This window comes from Trachurus japonicus, chromosome 22 (assembly GCF_045865225.1).
Source record: "Trachurus japonicus isolate A0001 chromosome 22, Traja_1.0".
NCBI classification, from domain to species: domain Eukaryota; kingdom Metazoa; phylum Chordata; class Actinopteri; order Carangiformes; family Carangidae; genus Trachurus; species Trachurus japonicus.
Genome location: NC_140928.1, coordinates 11,246,079 through 11,259,218, shown reverse-complemented (window position 1 = coordinate 11,259,218; position 13,140 = coordinate 11,246,079). Strand labels below are relative to the sequence as shown.

General features: G+C 41.7%; 2 protein-coding genes across 8 annotated transcripts in view; one reads left to right on the top strand and one right to left on the bottom strand.

Moving 5' to 3' along the window:
* Nucleotides 1–1,411, top strand: part of uggt1 (UDP-glucose glycoprotein glucosyltransferase 1) — a 30,528-nt gene extending 29,117 nt beyond the window's left edge. The window contains exon 40 of the mRNA XM_085767058.1: nt 101–1,411. Coding sequence (XP_085623184.1) covers nt 101–120 — 20 coding nt within the window. The 3' untranslated portion in view covers nt 121–1,411. The remainder of the gene's footprint in view (nt 1–100) is intronic.
* Nucleotides 1,412–2,961: 1,550 nt separating this feature from the next.
* On the bottom strand, nt 2,962–11,941 carry LOC146963569 (transcription factor Sp3-like). 7 transcript variants are annotated; one of them, XM_085766924.1, is made up of 9 exons: nt 11,749–11,941; nt 11,361–11,458; nt 10,449–10,679; nt 9,762–10,343; nt 8,440–8,640; nt 7,647–7,851; nt 7,360–7,549; nt 6,798–6,994; nt 2,962–4,808 (listed from the first exon to the last, which is right to left on the bottom strand). In XM_085766924.1, the coding sequence occupies exons 2-9, from the start codon at nt 11,427–11,429 to the stop codon at nt 4,555–4,557; spliced, it is 1,929 nt and encodes a 642-aa protein (XP_085623050.1). In that variant the 5' UTR covers nt 11,430–11,458; nt 11,749–11,941; the 3' UTR covers nt 2,962–4,554. The 7 variants fall into 7 exon arrangements, with proteins under 7 accessions (XP_085623050.1, XP_085623048.1, XP_085623054.1 ...); XM_085766922.1 differs by having other exon boundaries at nt 11,789–11,926; XM_085766921.1 differs by having other exon boundaries at nt 4,228–4,808; nt 7,360–7,564; nt 11,789–11,926.
* Nucleotides 11,942–13,140: the final 1,199 nt, after the last annotated feature.

The following is a 13,140-nucleotide window of genomic DNA, read 5'->3' as shown; positions in this document are numbered from 1 at the left end:
GATCACACGCAGAAATAAAGATCTATCAACTTGATCTACATGCACTTTGCACACAGACTCTGTTCTCATAGTTTTTTATCTTGTTTGGTCTCTGTGACAGATGCTCACATAGAGTTGTGAGGACGCTGCGGCGGCTGTGATGAGGCAGTAAAGTGGACTCTGTTTAAAGAGTCTGTCCTGAAGAGAAGCTCCTCCAGCGCCTCGGGGACTGCTGACTGAAACCGACTGACCACAAACAGCTCGACAGTTGAAATAATGTTGTTTCGTTCTTTTTATAATGTGTACGAAGGGGAATCGTAGCGGTCAGGTGTAGGAGGCTTTTCTATGTGCGTGCGTGTGTGTGTGCGTGCAAAGCAGTGACTGTGAGACTGTATTTTGTGAAGCGAATCATAAATATGAATTCTATTTTTTTTTTTTTTTTTCTCCGTATAGTTTTTCTGTCCCCTGTCATAGATGTCAGACTGTGAGTTTGCACTGATTGAGATTCTGGTTCTGGCTGTGGTCGAAGCACAAAGGGAGGTGAAGAGAAAAATCCCACCGCTGGTTTAACTTTGGTTTCTGGTGGGAAGATTTCTGCTCCCGCACTGGGATTAAACATTCATATTTAAAAGTTGTCTTTCCTCTGGGTTGGTCAACAGGTTTCATACTCCACTAACTTTACAGAGCTCATATGAACGTCTGAAAAATCATGGGACAATTAGTCAATATGACATTAATACATTTTAATTTTAAGGCAAATTAATGCAAAACGAAAGGTAAACTAAAATCTCATCATTCATTATGTTTAAAACAAAAACCTTTTTAGTACAGTTCAGTTTGAAATTTGAGTCTGACTGACATTTCTGTCTAAACTCACTTGAGACACGTAGAAAAAGCCAAGTAAGTCAGGAAAATTAATGTTAAAGCTGTAAACATATAAATTACACATGACTCTGACAGTGTTGGGATCCAGGAGTCATATTTCTTTTAAGAATCGCCTCAAGCTATAGACGATGTCCAAATTAAACTTAACAACACGTAGGAGAAGTGATTTTAATTCAGAAATGAGCGGTAATGACGTTTTCCGCTCGTGGTTATCAGGTGTTTGGTGTGAAAATTAAGAAGAGAATCAGCAGGTTTGATTGAATCTCCAGCTTCTCATGGAATATTAACGTCACTGTGACTCTCAGGGAAGGAAGATTGAAGCTTGTGCAGGTTGCAGCATCAAGTATGAATCAGAAGAGAAGGGAGACACATTCTGCTTGTTATCTGTCTGGGTTTTGGTACTGTAAGGGAAGAGCAGCCCTGACATTAAGGTTTGGCTCAAAAACATTTGGTTTTCTAGCTCTTGGTAACGTCCATGGATTTATCAACATCATCCTGTTTTGGCTGTCATATTTTTGTTAAATAAAAAAATCCCCCAATAAAGAAATGACCAGTGTGTTTCCTCTGTTTCTTGTACATTTTCCAATATTCACGTAGATATTATTTGGTTAAGATGTTTAATTAATGTCTACATTAACTAGGGCTGTCAAAGTTAACTTGATAATTCAATATGCTATTTTTTAATTTAGTTTTAATTGCATGTTCTGTTATCTTGACCTATGACACAACCTGTAGTCTGGACCACATCTTTATGGACTGCTTTTGTGAAATGTGAAGTTACTTTTGCCTAAAGCAGCGTTTTTTATTTTTTTTTAAACATATTTAACATTGGAAAATTAGCCTTTAAGGTACATTTTAAACAACTAAAAAATGTGCAATTAATCCCAATCAAGTATGGACACTCATGCAATTACTTTTGAGTTAATATTTGAATTGATTGACAGCGCTAATATTAGGTACATTTGCTCTTCCAATTACATACCAAGGGTAATGTCACTCCAAGGTGTCAAGTCATAATAAAGTTGATAAGATTCAACATTAGTCTGCATATTAACCTGAACAAATGAAAAAGAAAAATTAATTAGCAGAAAAGTTGAAAATGGTAAAGATGAGAGAGATAAAAATTAGAAATAGGTAAATGTAATTAATAAGTAGAAATACAGTAACTAATGCGATAACAGTAATTATGATAGGTAAACACTTGAGAAGTTGAGATTATCAGCTAATAATAATGGAAAACTGAAGCCGAAAATGGATGCGATGAAGATTTAAGTAACAAACTGAGTTGAATACATATTATCCTCTCACCTAATTTAATAGAAAATGTAAAAGATAGAGATGCAGAAATGTCTGGATATGTGGTTGATGTGCTTACAGACTGTGTTTAGTCAGTGGAGGTCATTTGAGTTGATCTGGTCTGAACAAACACAATCCGTCTGCCTGGTTTCACCCTCGACACAAAAACCTGTCACTGGAAGGTTTCAGACTTTTATTGTGATCCATTTGAAAAAATGTTTTACAAAAGGTAACATTCAGTTTTTACACCAATTCTTTAAAAAAATCACTTAAAATAAGGTTTTGATACAACAAATTCAGTTAACTAAGTAATGGCTTCTATAAACAATGTGAAAATAAGATAATATACATGTAAATGAATGCTACAAACATAACAGACAAACAGAGGAAGGGATTACATTAATTAAAATTAAAAAAAAAAAAAAAAAAAAGAAGGAAAATTAAACGAACAATGGCATGACTGTTTTCCTTTTGACTTGAGTGACATCTGGCCAGAATTACCAACAGAGCAGTTATTGCAAAACGAATCCCACATCATCTGGTGTCCAACTGGAATGTTCGATGACAGAAATGCCCTCGGGGGCTTCGCTGATTTGTTGCATCCGTGTCTCAAGTTTTCTCCACATGGCAACACCGGTCGCATCGCTCTCCTCCTGTCGCCATGTGCAGCTTTTTACATCGACAACGAGAAGCCCTGCAGAAATTCAGAGGTAACCCCAACCCTCCCCGTTCCCCCCTCCCTCCCCACACACACACACACACACACTCACACACACACTCACTCTACTTTAAAAAAAAAAAAAAAAATTCCATGATCACCATCGTGCGACTTTCATTTCATTAGGACACCCAGATCGACGAAGAAGAAGAACAGAACAGAAATACAATGCGAATTTACAACAATAACAACAAAAAAAATAATAATTATGCAAAAAGTTAAAGTAAAAGACGTGTTTTGATGTGGACGAGCACAGCGGACGGTGCGCTCGTGAGGACAGATGAGACATTCTGTTCAGACTGACCGGATGCTGGAAGAAGTTGCCCCCCCCCCGGTTTGTATTTTCTCTCTCAGGGCGGCTTTGCATCTTTTCCCTCCTCTGTCAAGGTGAGGAAACAACTTGGGATCAGTAAACAGTGGCACTGACGTCCTTCTCTACACTGCTGCCAGCTGAACCCAGCGCTCTGTGCTCTGAAACAGCATGGCACGACATCAGCGTCGCCGTCCTGTTGCCTGTCAGTGATTGGGCGACAGCCGCTGCGGAGGAAAAGTTGGACATTTCAGGGAGAGAGAGAGAAAAAAAAGAAAAGAAAAACGCTCCATCTCTTTGTTTCCAAGAGTTAAGATGAGAACAAACCCACCGATCAACACCTCTGAAGCTCTCGAATCAACACTTATTTTGTTTAAGACGTATAAAAACAAAGAGGTATCACCATTTTTCCAGGAAGGTTATGTACCGGATTATTTCTTAGCAGGAAGCATTAGCAAAAATAACCCTCCATTAAACTAATCGCTGTTTTTACACCTCAGTTTTTCTACAGATTAAAAAACAAGATAGCTGTTAACTACTCACAGAGCTTTAGAGGTAATGAGCGTGGCTGGCTGTGTCCCCATCTCCAGTCCTTATACTAAGCTACTCTACTGGTGGTAGCTTCAGGTCTACTGTACAAACATGATTGTGAGAAAACTAATGAGCGTTTTTTTTTTTTTTTTTTGCCCCCCCATTAAAAAAAAAAAAAAAAAAAAGTCAAAGAAAACCATTTGTTCCTGGCAGCAGCGGTGCAACAGTTGGGCGTGGATGCTGCGCTGCTTCAAACACAGAGCTCATCTGAATCTCCAGAGACTAAAACTCAATAATCCCAGAGAGGTTCATCATCGCCACTACTTCGTTTTCTCTCCTCAAGAAAAAAAAAGAAAAAAAGAACGGCTCCTCGTCGTTATCTCCCCCCCATTTTACAAACATTTGTTACAGTTAACATCATTTGCAAAGCTTAAAAAACACATGCACCTCCAGCATTTTATACAAGAGTATGATACAAAATAAGGCATTTCATTGTGTTGAGTATTCATGTTGTGTTTTTTTTGTCTTTTTCATTCTGAGTGTTAATGCAGACTCTTGTGTGTGTGGTGTGTGTGTGTGTGTGTGTGTTTATGCGTGTACATAGCAACCACATTTTAATGTTTTTTTTTGCCCGCCTATAAAAAGACTGCAAAAAACAAACATAAAGTTATGATAACTCTTACTTAAAATATATATATTTGTCATATATATTTACGTATATATTCATATGTAAAAAAAAACAACAAAAAAAAAAGGTCGGAGGCGAGGAGGAGAGCCTAAGAGGTCCCTTGTGGTCGGCCAGTTCTCAAAAAGCCACCTCCCTCCATCCACCCCCTCATTCCATGACCTCACCGGGCGCCACGGTGACCAGCTGCAAAGGGATCTCCTGATTGCCTACGAGGTCGTGGGTAGTGGCGGTCTGGAGGATGAGCGTGGTTCCGTCCGTAGTGATGACGGTGTCGGTGGTGGGCGGAGACGTGGACGAGGGGACCCCGCCTTTTTTATTCTGGTGAGTCTTTATGTGCTTGGCCAGGTGGTCGCTTCGCATAAACCTCTTGGAGCACTCTGTGCACACGAACTTCTTCTCTCCTGAGACAAAGACACAACGACACAAACCGTCAGAGACATGAACACCAGCAGCTTCACCAGTGGAGATGTAAACAGAAATACATGAAACTTAATATTAAGTTAAAGGGATAGTTCAACATTTTGGCAAATTGGCCCATTGCCATAATCCCTATGGTTTTAAGAGTAGGTTTGTTACCTTTAATTGTCGGTGCAAGCTATTTTTAGAACGGCGGAGCAGAGCCGCGAGCTGCTCAGAGCTACGCTATGGAGGCTCATGGGATTTCTTGGCATCCCTCATCAAACTCATCAAATACACAATCCAACAACTCCAAAACGCTCTTGTGGACAAGTTGTGACCTGCACATTCACCACGCTATGAGATAATGACAGAACATTACAAGACAGAGTCGTTTTTGAGGTAAATTCATTCACCGCTGATGCACATTCCCGTCGGGGCAGTTTTTCTGCAAGCAGTCTCTGCATTTGCCTCGAAAACATTGTAATGTTCCATTATTATCTCATAGCGTAGTGAATGTGCAGGTCACAACTTGTCCACGAGAGCGTTTTGGAGTTGTCCTTGGACTCCAATGGGAGTCCAAGAAATCCCATGAGCCTCCGTAGTGTAGCTCTGAGCAGCTGGCTCGGCCGTTATATAGTTTACACCAACAATTAAAGGTAACGAACCTACTCCTAAAACTGTAGGGATCATGGCAATGGGCCAATTTGCCAAAATGTTGAACTATCCCTTTAATATTTCACATCAAATCAAACGGACTCAAATTCAAATCTTAGTGCCAAATGTGTGAAGTCTCAAAAACCTCAACAATGACATTAAAAATGTCAGCACTTGTCCTTTTTATGATGGACAAGAGGAAACATTTGACTTAAAATATTTATGGAGGAAACTGAATTCAGTGTTTTTAACCTGCAATAAAATGAGTTAAGTCATACAGAAATAACAAAATACAATTCAGATTTACATTTAAAAAGTGAAAAATATTATAAATAGTAATCATAAATATATAATTTCACTCCAGTACCTCTGATATATACTATACATCAGATACTACTCCTCTGATATATACACTATACATCTGATACTACTAATACTAACCAACTAACTACTATCTGATAGATATTATATATAGAGCCAGAGGTGGGTGAGATTTCACCTAAAATATTTTACAGTGTCTCTGTTTATCCAAAAGGAACCAGTGAAGTGTTTCTATACATCATGGACAGTTTTTGTTGAAGCTGCCAAAGAAATATCCCCGATGAGATCTGTTCAACAGAACAGAGTCTGTTTTTTTGAACTGCGGGTCAGTGAACGTATGTTCAACACAAATAAAGTTACGACGTAAAAACAAAACAAAACAATCAAACATTCAACAACTGTGAGTCGACAAAGCAATCACACTGTCACCCTCTCGCTTCTTGAAGAAAATCACCAACATCTGGAGACAGTGAGTGGTGTGAATGTTAATTTGATGTTTAAAAAGGACACGTTAATATACAACAGTGATTCACAACAGTAGATTTTAGTGACTGTTAGTGTTTCTATGTGTGGACCTTGATTTCACTACAACAAACAGAGGTTAACTGAGCCAAAACCAATCTCTTAGAAGTGCTGATTTAATTAAGTATAAACTTGGTTTTATTGTTTCCTGTTACTTTCTTTATAAAACTGTCAGGTTTGGCTGTTGTTTTAATGTCTCTGTTTAAAGCTTTGGAGCAGCTGCTACTTTTCATTTTTTTTCTTTTTCAAGATCCCTCTCAACATCAAAACCTACGACATGGACAGCTGCAGACAAACATCCACCAAGGAACATGAAACTATTTCAGCATCAATAACATGTCTACTATTCCTTCAGAGTTAGTTCCACTGGAAAGACGCAGTGATTCAACATTTACAAACTTGTTATCAGCTTGTTCCTAGTTTGCCACTGAAAACGGGCTCCAAACTTAAAATAAATAAATAAAAATTAAACTCTCTTAAAAAAACGCTCTCACCTGTGTGTGTCCTCCTGTGTCTCTGTAGCTCGTCGCTCCTGGTGAATCTCTTCCCGCAGAACATCCAGTTGCAGACGAAGGGTCTCTCCCCGCTGTGCCAGCGCAGGTGAGCTCGGAGGTGGGACGTCTTCCCGTAAACCTTCCCGCAGCCGGCGATGTGGCAGATGTGCTGCTTCTTCTTCCCCATGCCTGAACCTCTGTGATGCGAAAAGGAGGGAAAAAATGTAATGAGTAGAAGAAGCAAATCGAGTGAATGATCCGCTGACAACATCCAAATGTAAGAAAAAATAATAACCCTGTATCGCTTCACTAATAAAGCATTACAAAAAATATTTGCATACCTTATATGCTTTGTTTCCTTCTTTATTTGCAAACATAAATTTGCATGGAAATTTGGGTTTTTATAGCAAGGTGAAACAACCAGTTTAACAACAATTAATAACTGTGCCATTTAAACTGCTGTCAAACAATCATGCAAATGATATTGTGTCCCCTATTATCTGGGCTATTACAGGTAGAGTCAATGTTGAAGCAAACTCATTCTTCTTCCTGGTTTTCCCACCTTCCTCCAGACTCTTTGCAGTTGGGGCAGGTGCAGGCGACTCTGCGCAGCCTCTTGCCCTCCCCGCTCGGCGTGTCCATGTCCTCGTCTCCCATCTGAACGCGCAGGTTGCTCAGGTCGCTGGTGTTCAGCGTGGAGTCTCCGCTCAGCTGCCACTCCTCAGAGTCCGGTTCCTCTTTTATTTGTATACCTGGGACAGCGTAGACTGATGATGAGTAATGACATGCGCTTTTAAGATTCGCAAATGATGAATTCGTACATGTGTGCAGCAAGTTGAGTGTCCGTACCAGCTGGACTGTTTGCATCGTCTCCGTGCGTGTACTGAACTCCGGTTTGTGTTACAGAGTTGACTGTGACCGTCTGGAGGTTGGGCAGGCTGACCTGTCCTGCCTGGCCCAGAGGGAGCGTCTGGACCGGGGCTAAGGTCAACTGCTGCGCCTGACCCTGGCCCTGGGGCAGCTGCAGGCCCTGGAGCGACTGGACACCCTGAACCTGGAGACAGACACCACGAACACCACGACATTTAGCACAACAAAAACATGGCATAATACATCACTGATGCCCATGGGGGTTTACTTACTATAGGGCCCTATGATTTCCGCGATCACACACGGCCAATTAAAACTAAAAGATCTATTTTTAACGTGGAATTTGACATAATTTGACTGAAATGCTGTTTTTGTGTGGAAGAGGAACATATGTCTGGGGGGGGAAGCAAATCTGGACGGCACAACTGAAGTACTTGCAGTGCAGTGTTATGTCGCATCATGCAGTATTTTGTTCTTTAGGTATGGAGGAAAAATGTTGTTTGTGTGTTACCTCAAGAAATTTAAAGTAACTTCTATTAAATTTGTGTAGATTTTAGTCATTAACATTTATAAACACACTCTTTTTGGTAGTAAAATAAGAGTAAAAAGGAAAAAATGTAAGTCATTTCTATCTAATTTGTGTAGATTGTAGTCATTAACATTAAAAACAGCCTCTTTTTGGTAGTAAAATAAGAGTAAAAAAAAAAAATTAAAATGGAAAAAAACTGAAGAAAACAGATTTTATAGGGCCCTGGTATATCTTCTAGCTCACCTGGAAGGTCTGCCACTGGATCTGTCCTGTAGCGGTGACGGTCTGGGCCTGGATGAGGAAGGTCCCCGGGTTGACCAGCTGTACGCTCTGTAGAGTCTGACCGGCGCCGCTCAGGTCCTGACCCTGTGCTACCTGGGCTTGACTGTCCCCAGACAGCTGCAGGATTGGCTGTGAGATCGTAGTGGCGTTAGAGGATGACACCTACAGGATGAAAGGGAACGGCAAAAACTGACTGACTGAAAGAGCTGCTTTCACATCACATTTATCTGTAAGAGCTCCTTGATGCACAGCAGAGTGGAGACGGTTTTAATCACAGAAATTAACTCAAACTTCAAGCACTTCCCACGGGCTGAAAATGTCTAAGTGGTTAAATTGTGAAAATCCACAAGCTTGAGAACTGACTGCACTTATACCGCTGCTTTCACAAGCCAAAACATGATCACAGAAGTTTGACGACACATGAACACAACATTGCAGAAGTCAGCGCTTCCATTAGTTATAAAGTATATTAACATTTCCAAGAAAACAAACAAATCATCCCTTATTGGAGGAAAATGAACCCAGAGGCGTTGGTGAAATACGTACTAGGAAATTAGGGATGCATCTGAGACACAGTGAAGGTTTCAACAAGGCACAAGTTAAGTATTTAAAGAGTGAATACACAATATTATGAAACAAAAAACAGACATTAAATCTACTGTGGCCTCAAAGCGATGATTCTCATCCCATAACAAAAATCCTTCAACAACACCAAGGCTGAGTATGACATGATATTGATACCCAGGTTTTGACACTAATATCAAAACTACATTTACTTTGAGGGATGTTAACATGGTTTTTCACCATTTTTTATTATTACTATGATTTAACTACAAAAAGCAAAGGTAGTATCAGTACAAGAACTTTTGCAAACTAAAACCTAAACTTTAGCAAAAATAATGTTGTTTCAATGTGGAAAACAAGACTCGCAATCTGACCAAACATTCAACATCCATTTTCAGTGCCAATACTATTTGCTATCAACACATTTCTGACAGCAACAACAAGTAATAAGGTCAAATACTCAACACTAATTAGAGCTGTAGTGTGAGAAAAGGGATTTTTCCTGCTAATTGCTTAGTTTGAAGGTCTGATGTGGTTAAAGTATTAACCCTAACCCTATGTTATCAATAATATGGCAAGCAAATATTAGAAAAAGTGTGAAAAAGTAAAGAACAGAATAAATGTGTAATATATAAACACATTGACGCCTATACGGGATCCAGTCTGGGAGCAGCTGCCTTTGATGTGTTTATAACTGGTGTTAAAGGCGAAGCACTCACTTGGATTTGCTGTAGGTGATTGTGGGAGTTGTAGTTTTCCGAGGAGGGGTCGGACACGCCTGCGGACACGGCGGTCGCTTGGGTCAGAACTCCGGTGCCGTCGATGGTTTCGGGGAGGTGGGAGGGGTTGGAGGAGGAAGCGGTGGTGGTTGGCACGTAGAGCTCTTGATTGGCGTTGCTCACCGTCACCAGCGACTGTTTGCCGCCGGCGTCCTGACCCTGACTTTCTAGCGTCTGGCCGCTCATGATCAGCTGACCTTCGGGCGTCACCCCGGTCGCTATGGGCACCGTCTGTGCCCCGGTGAGCCCTAGTGACTCCAGATCCACACTGTTTATTGGGACGAACGTGATGTTGCCGGGGAGCCCTACGGGTACCGTGCTGGTGTACGCCGGGACGCCTTGGATCGACTGTACCTGCCCCGCCTGCGTCAGGAGGTCCGTGGTCGTCGTCGTGGCGCAACTGATCCCGATGCTGCCGTGGCTGCCATCTTGGAGAAGCTGGATCTGCCCCGTGCCGTCATCCAGTCCCTGCGTTGAGAATCCTGTGAGCGTCCCGTCTGCGTTTTGGATTTGAGGGATGACCTGGATGATGTAATGATACATTTTTTAGAGCAAGTTCAACACCTGAGCATCTTTCATTCCATGTCTTCAAACACAACTCCTCCTCCTCCTCCTCCTCCTCTTTACCTGATACTGGATGCCCGACACGCCATTGGCTGTAGCCTCATTCCCAGATGCAGTAACATAAATGGGCTGGCTGGGAAGACTCCCAATTGGAAGCACGTATTGCCCATTGGACGTGACGATCCCCGAGTTTGGAATGTGAACAACTCCCTGGTCTTCCTTCCCAGCTGAGACTGGAGTCAACACCTCCCATCGGTCCGAACCAGTCAGCTGTATGGCCGACATATCTGTCGTCTGGGAGTAAAATTAAACACTGATTAGCAAAGGGACAGATTACACTTCTGCATGAAGACAATGATTCATCTCAGCTTCAGATTAGATCACAGGAAAAGGGAGGCAGGCCTGCTGCTGCTGCTGCTGCTGTTGTCTGACAATCTGGCACGGTTGCACTGACTACACTGTACTATACTATGACACATAGGATAAGGGAGTAAATCAACCAAAGGCAGTGGGAGATCAGATCAGATCACGCAGCATGGACGGTGAGGTAAAATAGGCAGAGGCTGGATGCAACCACCAAACACGCAGAGAGAAGAGAAGATAACAGGCTCAGAAATGGTCGAGAGAGCTAGGTGTGGGGGATGGGTGGCTATTACAACACAATTGCACAGTACTGTTTTGATTATGGACGCTATCCCTTGCCACATTAGCACAACCCCTCTGCATCCTCCAAGCCCAAGGTACACCGGCTATCTTCCAGCGAGCCGACCCAAGTGACTGACTTCAGTGTCCTACCCACTATGGGCGGGTTTTACAGGGGTAAAGTGGGTGGCCGTTATTGAGGGGAACACAGGAAGTGTACGGCTTTCACCCCATGCCATCAAAATTTTCAAAACGTGTGAACTTCATGCTCTCAAAAACACAACCAGCAATCGAAAGCAAGCGACAAAAGACGAGCTAGAAAATGTCGGATACCTGTGTTTCCGCTGCGCCGCCGGCTTGCAGAAACTCGCTTTGACTGCTGTCCACGTCCGCGGACGCCATTTCTCCTTGTTTCAGAGGCTGCTCTGGCGCTAGCAGGGAGAGAGGGGGAAACTCAGCAAAACTATGTAATCTTCAACTCCTGCCTGCCAGAAAAGCCCGCAAAGCATCCCCACTCTCCCGTCCAAAAGGAGCCGACTGCGAAATTCAACTTTGCAGCGGAGAAACCGGGGCAATTTCGGCCCAGATTGACTGTTTACTTTGTCAACTCCGCGGCTAGCCTGCTAGCTCGGGTTAGCTAACCATATCTTAGCCAGTTAGCAGCAGAGCAAAAGATAAAAAAAGACGCAGCTTTGTTTCGCTGTTTTCTGCACAAACTCACCGATTAGTTGCACGCTTCGATGCGCTAAATGTTTACGTACCAGTCATAGCGTGAATGGTAGTAAGCGGGAGGATTATCTGATCAACTAAACTCCGAACATGATTGTTTTATCAAAGGCGGGCTAGTGTTGATCGGTGAATTCGGGTCGATTTTTTTTCTATTTTGATTGACGGTGCGGGAAACACAAAAAGGTGGGACCAACGCGCTTGACGGTCCAATTTGCATCGCATTACAGGACATCCCGCCCTTCTTCTCTGTGCTGATTGGCTGAGCGTGAGGCACGGCGGCAGCTGATTGGCCGAGCGGCCTGCCAATCATTCTTTTTATGGGACGTGTGTTTCCTGTTTGTTGTTGAGAGAGACGAGAGAGGAGGAATGCAGTTGTTGGGAATCTGAGCAGAAGTAGTTGGAAAAACGGCAGAGTTGGTATCGAAAGTACAAACTTTATTTTATTATTCAAAGCCAAATAAAGTGTTTTCTCCCCGTGCCCTGTCTTTATTTGTGTACATCGTTTCTTTGAGGCCACAACACTTAGAGTTTGCAAAGTTTTAGTCATCTAATGTTCGGCAGCTGGCCTCCATTAAACTACAATCGTGGATTACTACAGCCATGTACTAAGTTACAGCTCGTTGCAACAGTTAATTTCCTGTCCAAATTGGCACATCACCCAAAGATTTCTCCCAAGTCTCTTCAAGAGTTACTTCACAGCACTGATTTGGTCCAAAATAATGTTTACAAGCAAGATGTTGTAGTTTCAACGACCTGTGAACCATGATTTTAAATGTAATTCATTTTAAATAAACTACTAAACTAAATCAACTAACAACAATGTCTCATGTTCCTGTTATTTTGACCAGTATCTTTCTATCAACAGTTGCATTTGCTCACACAAACAGCTACAGTCCAAAAACAGTTATATTTATGTTCATGATGGAGACAGTGTAAAGCAATCCAGTAATTGAGAGAGTATCTGAGGCTGAGCAGGTTTGTTTGTCAAATGTTGGTGTTAAGTTAATATTTTAAATATTACTTTTATTATAAACAATCTCAACAAGGAGACATAGTCAAGGTTTGATCCTCAATAAAAGCTGTATAACAACCGAAAAGTGATTATGAGTTTCAAAAAGTGAATCATTTCATATTCTTACATTCATTTCTGCATAAGTCTCTTGAGTATTGCACTGATGAAATGTAATTTTAATATTGACCTTGGAAACTGCAGATAATGAGAAAAAAAAGTGTTTCAAATCAGAAACACAGTTGAATCCAAATTTCTAAGCTTAATTGATGTCTTTAAAGTGCTCAGAGTTGTTTTTCGAATTAAGAGTGAAGAAACTCTGAGGCAATGAAAACCAGGCATCGAACAACTTGTGATCGCTGTGGACACTTAGAA

Coding starts and splice junctions, on each gene's coding strand:
- LOC146963569 (XM_085766921.1), bottom strand. Junction 7,852..8,439: donor TCCAGTGGCAGACCTTCCAG/GTGAGCTAGAAG, acceptor GTCTGTCTCCAG/GTTCAGGGTGTCCAGTCGCT. Junction 7,565..7,646: donor CGATGCAAACAGTCCAGCTG/GTACGGACACTC, acceptor ACTCATCATCAG/TCTACGCTGTCCCAGGTATA.